At 60.3% G+C, this 12,074-nt stretch overlaps 1 protein-coding gene across 4 annotated transcripts; it reads left to right on the forward strand.

Moving 5' to 3' along the window:
* Nucleotides 1-2,120: 2,120 nt before the first annotated feature.
* LOC120269326 lies at nucleotides 2,121-5,044 on the forward strand. 4 transcript variants are annotated; one of them, XR_005539131.1, is made up of 3 exons: nucleotides 2,121-2,374; nucleotides 2,487-2,540; nucleotides 4,665-5,044. XR_005539131.1 is itself a non-coding variant. In XM_039276662.1 (2 exons), exons 1-2 carry the CDS (start codon nucleotides 2,170-2,172, stop codon nucleotides 4,781-4,783), a joined length of 324 nt encoding a protein of 107 aa, XP_039132596.1. In that variant the 5' UTR covers nucleotides 2,121-2,169; the 3' UTR covers nucleotides 4,784-5,044. The 4 variants fall into 4 exon arrangements, 2 of the variants coding, with proteins under 2 accessions (XP_039132596.1, XP_039132597.1); XR_005539132.1 differs by lacking the exon at nucleotides 4,665-5,044 and adding an exon at nucleotides 4,097-4,457; XM_039276662.1 differs by lacking the exon at nucleotides 2,487-2,540.
* Nucleotides 5,045-12,074: the final 7,030 nt, after the last annotated feature.

Here is a 12,074-nt window from a genome sequence, read left to right on the forward strand (position 1 = left end):
CCAAAAGACAATCCAAACAAGGCTATAGTTTGCCTCATTATGGTCCAGTTCAGACCACTGAATTAACCCAAAACTTTTTACTATTTTAATTGAATTAGAATTTTAAGGTTCCAAATAAAGTTCCGATTAAGCTTCTTGCAAATTAAAAATTGAAACTAAAAACAAAAATGGCCAATACATTTCACAGTTCCATTATTTTTTTTAATAAGAATTATATAATATATAATTTTTAACATTTTCTTTTGATATATTTTAATTAATTGTTGTTTTTATGTGATATATAAAAAATTGTTATTAATAACAAAATATATTAAAAAATTATAATTAAAGTAACAAAATAAATAGCTTTTATTTTTAATGAATAAATCATATTTTATTAAAAAAAAAATTGAAGAAGTCTTCTTTAGAAGCCTTATTTTTTTAATAATTTTTTTTTCTAAATTTTTACCCTATAAATACTCATCATACCCACCATTTTTTTCTCACTTTTTTTTTTCCTTTTAAACTTCTATTCTCCCAATTCTCTGAAATCATTTCATTCAATTTAATTTTTCTCAAAAATGTCTATCTAAATTTCTCTTTTGTTTCCCCACTAAGATTCTCTATTTCCAATTATATTGAATTAGTTAATTATACTTACTATTTCAATTCGTTTTTAATTCAAGATTTTTTTAAGAGCAAGTACGAACTCTTTATATTTTACCCTCGCACCTCTCCCTCATGCATCTTCTCAGATCTTTGATATTATTTATTTATTTATTTTATGTTCAAAACATTTATATGCATGGCTTTGGAAGCAAAGCCAATCCAACAATTTTATTTCAAAACATTAGCCCATTTTTTATGAAGCATGTGAGGAAGATGGGAAAATTGAATGGAACCATTGTGACAATTTTTAATTAGAACTTATTCTTCAAGCAAATTTGGGGTCATATATAGAAAGCAAAACTTTTTACTATTTTAATTGAATTAGAATTTTAAGGTTCCAAATAAAGTTCCGATTAAGCTTCTTGCAAATTAAAAAAATTGAAACTAAAAACAAAAAAATGGCCAATACATTTCACAGTTCCATTATTTTTTAATAAGAATTATATAATATATAATTTTTTTAACATTTTTCTTTTTGATATATTTTTTAATTAATTGTTGTTTTTTTATGTGATATAAAAAAATTGTTATTAATAACAAAATATATTAAAAAATTATAATTAAAGTAACAAAATAAATAGCTTTTATTTTTAATGAATAAATCATATTTTATTAAAAAAAAAATTGAAGAAGTCTTCTTTAGAAGCCTTATTTTTTTAATAATTTTTTTTTCTAAATTTTTACCCTATAAATACTCATCATACCCACCATTTTTTTCTCACTTTTTTTTTTCCTTTTAAACTTCTATTCTCCCAATTCTCTGAAATCATTTCATTCAATTTAATTTTCTCAAAATGTCTATCTAAATTTCTCTTTTGTTTCCCCACTAAGATTCTCTATTTCCAATTATATTGAATTAGTTAATTATACTTACTATTTCAATTCGTTTTTAATTCAAGATTTTTTTAAGAGCAAGTACGAACTCTTTATATTTTACCCTCGCACCTCTCCCTCATGCATCTTCTCAGATCTTTGATATTATTTATTTATTTATTTTATGTTCAAAACATTTATATGCATGGCTTTGGAAGCAAAGCCAATCCAACAATTTTATTTCAAAACATTAGCCCATTTTTTATGAAGCATGTGAGGAAGATGGGAAAATTGAATGGAACCATTGTGACAATTTTTAATTAGAACTTATTCTTCAAGCAAATTTGGGGTCATATATAGAAAGCATATAAGGTTAACATAATGCTAGAAATCATAAATCAAAGCGACAACCTAAACCAAACACTAAACCCTTTAAACCTACTCAATGCCCATGAAGCCCAATCCGTCATCGGTTGACTAAGTCCTAGCCCAATGAGCCGTTAACACGCTCTTTATTTGTACAACCTATTAAAGCCCATCAACCCAATTAGTACAACCATGGGCCATTAATATGCTTTTTTACTTGCACAACCCATTACCCATCAAACCCAATCCATAATAAGCTAAAAACAAGATAGCGATCGGCACGCCGATGTCCAGCTCGCTCATGCAGATGAATCCCCGGTCGCCACGCATCACGGCGTAGTTATGCGCGCGGGCGATGATGAACCCACCGGCAGCGGCGTGGCCGGTGACGGCGGCGATGATGGGCATGGGGAGCGGGATGAGGTCAGCAATCGTGGCTCTGAGGATGGAGCCATGCGATTGGAGGGGGAGACGTGGGCCCAGGTGAGGTCTAAGACGTTCGAGAAGGGGCCAGGTCTCTACTCCGATATCAGGAAGAAGGCCAAAGGTACCGAGACACTCCTCTTTCTCTGATTAAACCTAGTTCTCTTCCGATTTTTTTCCATTTTTTTCCCAATTTTTTTCCAATTTTTGTTGATTTTTTTGGTGATTTTGTTAAGGGATATAATTTTGATCACGAGTTGAAAATCTCGACCCAGAGCGCTTCCGGAGCGGTATTGTGATCTATGAACCTTTTTATTGATTTATTTCTGAATTTTTTGTTGTTTGGGTGATGTTTGGTCAAAGTTGTGGTGAATCTTTGGGTTACGAGGTGCTGGATGTTTGATTTCATCTGTGAATTGATGTGCTGGTTGTTTTTGTTCATGGTTTGGATTTTCTGGTATTGTTTTGATGAGATTTTGAAATAGGAGTTTAGGTTTTTTTTCCTGGGGATTTGATTATGAAATTAAGGGTTGCAAATTGTTTTCTATGTGTCCATCAGCCTCCATCTGATCAAAATTATTGTGAAATGTTGGTGGCATTTGGTTAAAATTGTTTTACTTGTTGTTCTTGTTGAATGATTGCAAAACATAACATTGTTCGAGCAAATGAAGTTTGAAGAGCATCATTAAGTGACATTAATCTTGAAATTCCATCATGATTACTTTTAGAGTTTTTACTTGCCATGTTAGTCAAATTTCTTTACTTTTATATGAGGATATAGTTGCTCTTAAAATATTAATTAACTTTTTTGTGCCTATTACTTGCAGTCAACAGCTAAATACTTAAATATTTGAGTTCTTTGGTTGAGGTCCAATAATTTTTTATTTAGTTGTATTAAATATCAATCTAGTTGTACTCATCTTGCTAATTAATTCCTTGCCAACTTAGCATATGCATAGTTTCCCGCTAATTTATTTACCATTTCTAACAAACTATTTTTAGAATAATCACATATGGCCTGCTCTTTACTCCAGAGATCCTTGACTAGTGTGTATAACATAGCTTGTTGATCTAGTTTGATTTCTAAGAAACTGTTTTTAGAATCATCACATATGGCTTGCTCTTTTCTCCAATAACTAGCATATATAACACACACTAAATTTCACCAATAATTTGATGTAGAACATGCATAGCAAAAGCAAGTTCTTTTTTACATTTGCTAAAAATGTCAGATTAGGATATGAATATGAATTTTATCTTTTTCTTTCATAATTTTTACAGACGGCCATTCTTCTTTAGATGTTCAGGAAACAAGTTTGTTTAAATGTAAAACATGCAAGTTTTCTTTGCGTGTTTTGTATTAATTGCACTTTAGTTTTGGTAATTATTTAATGTAATTACCAATTGATTTCATGCTAAAGTTGTGTGTGAAGTTGTGTTTCTTTCACCTGCTGCTAAATATTTGGAAGAACATGAATGCATAATTTGCTAGTGATGTAATAATTTGTATCCTGGACCTAAAGTTGCTTTTCCTATATATCTATTGTTTTGAAATAAAAGGACATATTGTGTACTTCACGCTTATGATTCTGTTATCAATTCTATGACTGGGATCGCATTATATACGTGCATGAATTTCTTGTTTTGAATTACATGCTTTGCTATAAATTTCTGTAGCATTGAGTTCCTTCTACTATGCGCACAATATTTTTGTTCATGTTACATTCTTCATTTGGAGTCTTTGTCTTCAAGTGCACGGTTTTTGTATTTGCATGAGACAGTTTTTTTGCCTTTTGTTGGTAATATAGAACATGTATTATCAACCCATATATCAAAATTGTTGCAGGAATTTCATGGGTGTGCGAATGGGGGTTGACTCATTCTGGAGTGCTAAAAACTTATTAGCATTTGACATGTATTGGGTAGCGATGGAAAAAGATATTTAGGACTTTAAATGTTATATGGCTGTGTTGGGTAGAGATGAAAAAAGATGTGTATATAAGATATCCACACGAGCCCTAAAAACTTATCAGCATTTCTCCTTGTCTTTAGGGGATCATGATACAAAAGTTATATTTTGCCAGGATGAATGGCATGGGCTATTTCAGATTTTCAATGGACCTTTTGTTGCATCGTTAAGAATCCTTTGGTTGTTGACATGAGAACCTGCCCAATTTTATGTTTTACCTTTCTAATCTGAATTTTGAAACATGCATTTGTATTTATCAGATTCCATATGAATAATAATTCCTATTCTAAAACTTGTTGCTTATGTGTTTGATTCCAATGGAATTGATCAAAGAATAATCTTTGGTGAAGAAGGATCTTGAATAGGCAGTGAACTATGATTCTTTTCAAAATTTCCATTAATTTATTTGTTACTAAATTTATAGGCATTTTATCTTTTTCTGCAGAATTTTTGCAGTTGTTGCTGCTAATGGAGGCAGAAAGACCTTCTTACATGTTCTATGAGGTCGAGCAAGATATATGGATGGTTAGAATACAAACATCTTTATTACAACTGTGTTATTAATTATATTCCGTGGCTCAATTTTTTTAATTTGTGGATTTGCGTAACTATAGAAATTATACCTTAAACAAAAAAATTTTCATGCATTTACTATAAAAATCATACCTTAAAAAAAAATTTCATGCATTTGCGTAACTAGAGAAATCATATCTTAAACAAAAAAATTTCATGCATTTGCGTAACTAGAGAAATCATATCTTAAACAAAAAGTTTCATGCATTTGCGTAACTACAGAAATCATACCTTAAAAAAAAAAAATTTTCATGCATGTTTATAGAGTTTAGGGTTTAGGGTTTAAGGGTCTAGGGTCTTAAAGGGCTTCATGCCAAGGGCTCTAAGAGCCTAGGGTCCAGGGGTCTGGGGCTCATTGGGGCTCAGTATGACCAGGGCCTCTGGGGCCTAGGGGCCTGGGGCCCAGGGCCTGGGGCCTGGGCCCAGGGGTGCCCAGGCCCAGGCCCAGCTCCTGGGTGGCCCAGGGCCCAGGCCCAGGGCCTTTGTGGTCAGGCCCAGGGCTCAGGCCCAGGCCCAGGCCTGTGGCCTAGGGCCCAGGCCCAGGGCCCAGGCCTGTGGCCTTTAGGCCCCAGGGCCCAGGCCCAGGCCCAGGCCCAGCCTGAGCCCAGGGCCCAGGCCCAGTCAGGCTCAGCCCAGGGCCCGAGGGCCCAGGCCCAGGCCCAGGCCCAGGCCCAGGGCCCAGGGCCCAGGCCCATGGGCCCAGGCCCAGGCCCAGGCCCAGGCCCCAGGCCCAGGCCTCAGCCCAGTGGCCCAGGGCCTCAGGGCTCCTCAGGGCCTTAGCCCAGGGCCCAGGCCCAGGTCAGCCCAGGGCCCAGGCCTCAGGCCCAGGCCCAGGCCCAGGCCTGTGGCCCAGGCCCAGGCCCAGGCCCAGGGCCCAGGCCCAGGGCTCAGGCCCCAGGCCCAGGCCCAGGCCTCAGGCCCAGGCCCAGGCCCAGGCCCAGGGCTAGGCCCAGGGGCCTGGGGCCCAGGGCCCAGGCCCAGGGCCCAGGGCCCAGGGCTCAGGCCCAGGGCCCAGGCCCAGGGCCCAGGCCCAGGCCCAGGGCCCAGGGCCCAGGCCCAGGGCCCAGGCCCAGGCCTCAGGGCCCAGGGCCCAGGGCCTCAGGGCCCAGCTCCAGGGCCCAGGCCCAGGCCCAGGCCCAGGGCCCAGGCCCAGGCCCAGGGCCCCAGGCCCAGGCCCAGAGGCCCAGGGCCCAGGCCCAGGCCCAGGCCCAGGGCCCAGGCCCAGGCCCAGGCCCAGGCTCAGGCCCAGGCTCAGGCCCAGGCCCTGGGCTCAGGCCCAGGCCTCTAGGCCCAGGCCCAGGCCTAGGCTCCAGGCCCAGGCCCAGGCTCAGGCCCAGGCCCAGGCTCAGGGCCCAGGCCCAGGCCCAGGCCCAGGCCCAGGCCCAGGCCCAGGCCCAGGCCCAGGCCCAGGCCCAGGGCCCAGGGCCCAGGGCCCAGGCCCAGGGCCCAGGCCCAGGGCCCAGGGCCCAGGCCTCAGGCCCAGGGCCCAGGGCCCAGGCCCAGGCCCAGGGCCCAGGGCCCAGGCCCAGGGCCCAGGCCCAGGGCCCAGGGCCCAGGCCCAGGCCCAGGCCCGAGGCCCAGGGCCCAGGCCCAGGCCCAGGCCCAGGCCCAGGGCCCAGGCCCAGGCCTCAGGCCCAGGCCCAGGCCCAGGCCCCAGGCCCAGGGCTCAGGCCTAGGCCCAGGCCGAGGCCCAGGCCAGGCCCAGGGCTCAGGCCCAGGCCCAGGCCCAGGCCCAGGCCCAGGCTCCTAGGCCCAGGCCCAGGGCCCAGGCCCAGGGCCCAGGCCCAGGCCCAGGGCCCAGGGCCCAGGCCCAGGCCCCAGGCTCCAGGGCCCAGGCTCAGGCCCAGGCGCAGGCCCAGGCCCAGGCCCAGGCCCAGGCCTAGCCTGTGGCCCAGGCCCAGGCCCAGGCCTAGCCCGGCCCAGGCCCAGGCCCAGGGCCCAGGCCCAGGCCCAGGCTCAGGCCCAGGCCCAGGCCCAGGCTCAGGCCCAGGCCCAGGCCCAGGCCCAGGCCCAGGCCTAGGTCCAGGCTCAGCCCAGGCTCAGGCCCAGGCTCAGGGCCAGGCCCAGGCCCAGTGGCCCAGCCCAGGGCCCAGGCCCAGGCCCAGGCCCAGGGCCCAGGCCCAGGCCCAGGCCCAGGGCCCAGGCCCAGGCCCAGGCTCAGGCCCAGGCCCAGGCCCTGCCTGGGGCCTGGGGGCCGGCCTGCGCCTCGGCGTCTCGGGCTCTAGGCCCAGGGCCTGCGCCCAGGCCCAGGGCCCAGGGCCCGAGGCCCAGGCCCAGGCTCAGGCCTTTGACCAGGCCTAGCCCAGGCCCAGAGTGGCTCAGGCCCAGGCCCAGGCCAGGCCCAGGCCCAGGCCCAGGCCCAGGCCCAGGCCCAGCCCAGGGCCCAGGCCCAGGCCCAGGCCCAGGCCCAGGCCCAGTGGCCCAGGCCCAGGGCCCAGGCCCAGGCCCAGGCCCAGGGCCCAGGCCCAGGCACCAGGCCCAGGCCCAGGCCCAGGCCCAGGCCCAGGCCTCAGGGCCCAGGCCCAGGCCCAGGCCCATGGCCCAGGCCCAGGGCCCAGGCCCCAGGGCCCAGCCCAGGGCCCAGGCCCAGGCCCAGGCCCAGGCCCAGGGCCCAGGGCCCAGGCCCAGGCCCTAGGCCCAGGCCCAGGCCCAGGGCCCAGGGCCCCAGGCCCAGGGCCCAGGGCCAGGCCCAGGCCCAGGCCCAGGCCCAGGCCCAGGCCCAGGCCCAGCCCAGCCCAGCCCAGGCCCAGCCCAGGGCCCAGGCCCAGGCCCAGGGCCCAGGGCCCAGGGCCCAGGCCCAGGCCCAGGGCCCAGGCCCCAGGGCCCAGGGCCCAGCCCAGCCCAGCCCAGGCCCAGGGCCCAGGCCCAGGCCCAGCCCAGGCCCAGGCCCAGCCCAGGCCCAGGGCCCAGGCCCAGGCCCAGGCCCAGGCCCAGGCCCAGGGCCCAGCCCAGGCCCCAGGCCCCAGGCCCAGGCCGAGGCCTGCAGGCCCCAGGGCCCAGGGCCCAGGGCCCAGGCCCAGTGGCCCAGGCCCAGGGCCCAGGCCCAGGCCCAGCCCAGCCCAGGCCCAGCCCAGCCCAGGGCCCAGGCCCAGGCCCAGGCCCAGGCCCAGGCCCAGGCCCCAGGCCCAGGCCCAGGGCCCAGGGCCCCAGGCCCAGCCCAGGGCCCAGGGCCCAGGGCCCAGGGCCCAGGGCCCAGGCCCAGGCCCAGGGCCCAGGCCCAGGGCCCAGGCCCAGGCCCAGGCCCAGGCCCAGGGCCCAGGGCCCAGGCCCAGCCCAGGCCCAGCCCAGGCCCAGGGCCCAGGCCCAGGGCCCGAGCTGTGGCCCAGGCCCAGGCCCAGGCCCAGGGCCCAGGCCCAGGGCCCAGGCCCAGGCCCAGGCCCAGGCCCCAGGCCCAGGCCTAGGCCCAGGCCCAGGCCCAGGCCCAGGCCCAGGCCCTAGGCCCAGGCCCAGGCCCAGGCCCAGGCCCAGGGCCCCAGGCCCAGGCCCAGGCCCAGGCCCAGGGCCCAGGGCCCAGGCCCAGGGCCCAGGCCCAGGGCCCAGGCCCAGGCCCAGGGCCCAGGCCCAGGCCCCAGGGCCCAGGCCCAGGCCCAGCGGCCCAGGGCCCAGCCCAGGGCCCAGGCCCAGGCCCAGGGCCCAGGCCCAGGGCCCAGGCCCAGGCCCAGGCCCAGGGCCCAGGGCCCAGGCCCAGGCCCAGGCCCAGGGCCCCAGGCCCAGCGGCCCAGGCCCAGGCCCAGGCCCAGGGCCCAGGCCCAGGCCCAGCCCAGGCCCCAGGCCCAGGCCCAGGCCCAGGCCCAGGCCCAGGCCCAGGCCCAGGCCCAGGCCCAGGCCCAGGCCCAGGCCCAGGCCCCAGGCCCAGGCCCAGGCCCAGGCCCAGGCCCAGCCCAGCCCAGGCCCAGGCCCAGGCCCAGGCCCAGGCCCAGGCCCAGGGCCCAGGCCCAGGCCCAGGCCCAGGCCCAGGGCCCAGGGCCCAGCCCAGGCCCAGGCCCAGGGCCCAGGGCCTAGGCCCAGGGCCCAGGCCCAGGCCCAGGCCCAGGCCCAGGCCCAGGCCCCAGGCCCAGGGCCCAGGCCCAGGCCCAGGGCCCTAGGGCCCAGGCCCAGGGCCCAGGCCCAGGCCCAGGCCCAGGGCCCAGGGCCCAGGCCCAGGCCCCAGGGCCTCAGGCCCAGGCCCAGGGCCCAGGCCCAGGCCCAGGGCCCCAGGCCTGAGGCCCAGGGCCCAGGCCCAGGCCCAGGGCCCAGGCCCAGGCCCAGCCCAGGGCCCGGGGCCCAGCCCAGGGCCCAGGCCCAGGGCCCAGGGCCCAGGGCCCAGGCCCAGGGCCCAGGGCCCAGGGCCCAGGCCCAGCCCAGCCCAGGCCCAGGCCCAGGCCCAGGCCCAGGGCCCAGGCCCAGGCCCAGCCCAGGCCCAGGCCCAGGCCCAGGCCCAGGCCCAGGGCCCAGGCCCAGGCCCAGGCCCAGCCCAGGCCCAGGCCCAGGCCCAGGCCCAGGGCCCAGGGCCCAGGGCCCAGCGCAGGCCCAGGCCCAGGGCCCAGGCCCAGGCCCAGGCCCAGGGCCCAGGGCCCAGGCCCAGGCCCAGGCCCAGGCCCAGGCCCAGGCCCAGGCCCAGGCCCAGGCCCAGGCCCAGGCCCAGGGCCCAGGCCCAGGGCCCAGGCCCAGGCCCAGGCCCAGGCCCAGGCTCAGGGCCCCAGGCCCAGGGCCCAGGCCCAGCCCAGGCCCAGGCCCAGGCCCAGGCCCAGGGCCCAGGCCCAGCCCAGGGCCCAGGCCCAGGCCCAGGCCTCCAGGCCCAGGCCCAGGCCCAGGCCCAGCCCAGGCCCAGGGCCCAGCCCAGGCCCAGGGCCCAGGCCCAGGCCCAGGCCCAGGCCCAGGGCCCAGGCTGAGCCCAGGCCCAGGCCCAGGCCCAGCCCAGGCCTAGGCCCAGGCCCAGGGCTCAGGCCCAGCCCAGGCCCAGGCCCAGGGCTCAGGCCCAGGCCAGGCCCAGGCCCAGGCCCAGGCCCAGGCCCAGGCCCAGGCCCAGCCCAGGCCCAGGGCCCAGGCCCAGGCCCAGGCCCAGGCCCAGGGCCCAGGCCCGAGGCCCAGGCCCAGGGCCCAGGCCCAGGGCCCAGGCCCAGGGCCCAGGCCCAGGCCCAGCCCAGGGCCCAGGCCAGGGCCCAGGCCCAGGCCCAGGCCCAGCCCAGGCCCAGGCCCAGGCCCAGGCCCAGGCCCAGGCCCAGGCCCAGGCCCAGGGCCCAGGCCCAGGCCCAGGGCCCAGGCCCAGGCCCAGGCCCAGGCCCAGGCCCAGGGCCCAGGCCCAGGCCCAGGGCCCAGGCCCAGGCCCAGGCCCAGGCCCAGGCCCAGGCCCAGGCCCAGGCCCAGGCCCAGGCCCAGGCCCAGGCCCAGGCCCAGCTCAGGCCCAGGCCCAGGGCCCAGGCCCAGGCCCAGGCCCAGGCCCAGGGCCCAGGCCCAGGCCCAGGCCCAGGCCCAGGCCCAGGCCCAGGCCCAGGCCCAGGGCCCAGGCCCAGTGCCCAGGGCCCAGGCTTAGGCCAGGCCCAGGCCCAGGCCCAGCCCAGCCCAGGGCCCAGGCCCAGGGCCCAGGGCCCAGGGCCCAGGCCCAGGCCCAGGGCCCAGGCCCAGGCCAGGCCCAGGCCCAGGCCCAGGCCCAGGCCCAGGCCCAGGGCCCAGCTCAGGCCCAGGCCCAGGCCCAGGCCCAGGCCCAGGCCCAGGCCCAGGCCCAGGCCCAGCCCAGGCCCAGGGCCCAGGGCCCAGCCCCAGGCCCAGCCCAGGGGCCCAGGGCCCAGGCCCAGGCCCAGGCCCAGGCCCAGGCCCAGCCCAGGCCCAGGCCCAGGCCCAGGCCCAGCCCAGGCCCAGGGCCCAGGCCCAGGCCCAGGCCCAGGCCCAGGCCCAGGCCCAGGCCCAGGCCCAGGCCCAGGCCCAGGGCCCAGGCCCAGGGCCCAGGGCCCAGGGCCCAGGCCCAGGCCCAGGCCCAGGCCCAGGCCCAGGCCCAGGCCCAGGCCCAGGCCCAGGCCCAGGGCCCAGGGCCCAGGGCCCAGGCCCAGGGCCCAGGGGCCCAGGCCCAGGCCTAGGCCCAGGGGCCCAGGGCCCAGGCCTCAGGGCCCAGGGCCCAGGCCCAGGCCCAGGCCCAGGCCCAGGCCCAGGCCCAGCCTAGGGCCCAGGCCCAGCCCAGGCCCAGCCCAGCCCAGGCCCAGGCCCAGGCCCAGGGCCCAGGCCCAGCCCAGGCCCAGGCCTCAGGCCCAGGCCCAGGCCCAGGCCCAGGCCCAGGCCCAGGCCCAGGCCCAGGCCCAGGGCCCAGGGCCTAGGCCCAGGCCCAGGCCCAGGGCCCAGGCCCAGGCCCAGGCCCAGGCCCAGGCTCAGGCCCAGCCCGGCCCAGGCCCAGGCCCAGGCCCAGGCCCAGGCCCAGGCCCAGGCCCAGGCCCAGGCCCAGGCCCAGGCCCAGGGCCCAGGCCCAGGCCCAGGCCCAGGCCCAGGCCCAGGCCCAGGGCCCAGGGCCCAGGGCCCAGGCCCAGGCCCAGGCCCAGGCCCAGGGCCCAGGCCCAGGCCCAGGCCCAGGCCCAGGCCCAGGGCCCAGGGCCAGGCCCAGGCCCAGGGCCCAGGCCCAGGCCCAGGGCCCAGGCCCAGGCCCAGGCCCAGGCCCAGGCCCAGGCTCAGGCCCAGGCCCAGGCCCAGGCCCAGGCCCAGGCCCAGCTTGAGGCCCAGGCCCAGGGCCCAGGCCCAGGCCCAGCCCAGCCCAGGCTCAGGCCCAGGGCCCAGGCCCAGGCCCAGGCCCAGGCCCAGGCCTAGGCCCAGCCCAGGCCCAGGGCCCAGGGCCCAGGGCCAGGCCCAGGCCCAGCCCAGGCCCAGGCCCAGGCCCAGGGCCCAGGCCCAGGGCCCAGGGCCCAGGGCCAGGCCCAGGGCCCAGGCCCAGGGCCCAGGGCCCAGGGCCCAGGGCCCAGGGCCCAGGGCCCAGGCCCAGGCCCAGGGCCCAGGCAGGGCCTAGCCCAGCCCAGGCCCAGGCCCAGGGCCCAGGGCCCAGGCCCAGGCCCAGGCCCAGGCCTAGGCCCAGGGCCCAGGCCCAGGCCCAGGCCCAGGCCCAGGGCCCAGGCCCAGCCCGGCCCAGGGCCCAGGCCCAGGCCCAGGCCCAGGCCCAGGCCCAGGCCCAGGCCAGCCCAGGCCCAGGCCCAGGCCCAGGGCCTAGCCCAGGCCCAGGGCCCAGGGCCCAGGCCCAGGCCCAGCCCAGGCCCAGGCCCAGGCCCAGGCCGAGCTCCCAGGGCCCAGGCCCAGCCCAGGCCCAGGGCCCAGGCCCAGGGCCCAGCCC

The sequence above is a fragment of the Dioscorea cayenensis genome, chromosome 9 (genome assembly GCF_009730915.1).
Source record: "Dioscorea cayenensis subsp. rotundata cultivar TDr96_F1 chromosome 9, TDr96_F1_v2_PseudoChromosome.rev07_lg8_w22 25.fasta, whole genome shotgun sequence".
NCBI lineage: Eukaryota > Viridiplantae > Streptophyta > Magnoliopsida > Dioscoreales > Dioscoreaceae > Dioscorea > Dioscorea cayenensis.

Bases quoted from the DNA above. Each gene is read 5' to 3' on its own strand.
- LOC120269326 (XM_039276662.1), top strand. From the start codon at position 2,170: ATGCGCGCGGGCGATGATGAACCCACCGGCAGCGGCGTGGCCGGTGAC. The intron at 2,375-4,664 runs GTACCGAGACAC...CTTTTTCTGCAG, and splicing joins TATCAGGAAGAAGGCCAAAG to AATTTTTGCAGTTGTTGCTG.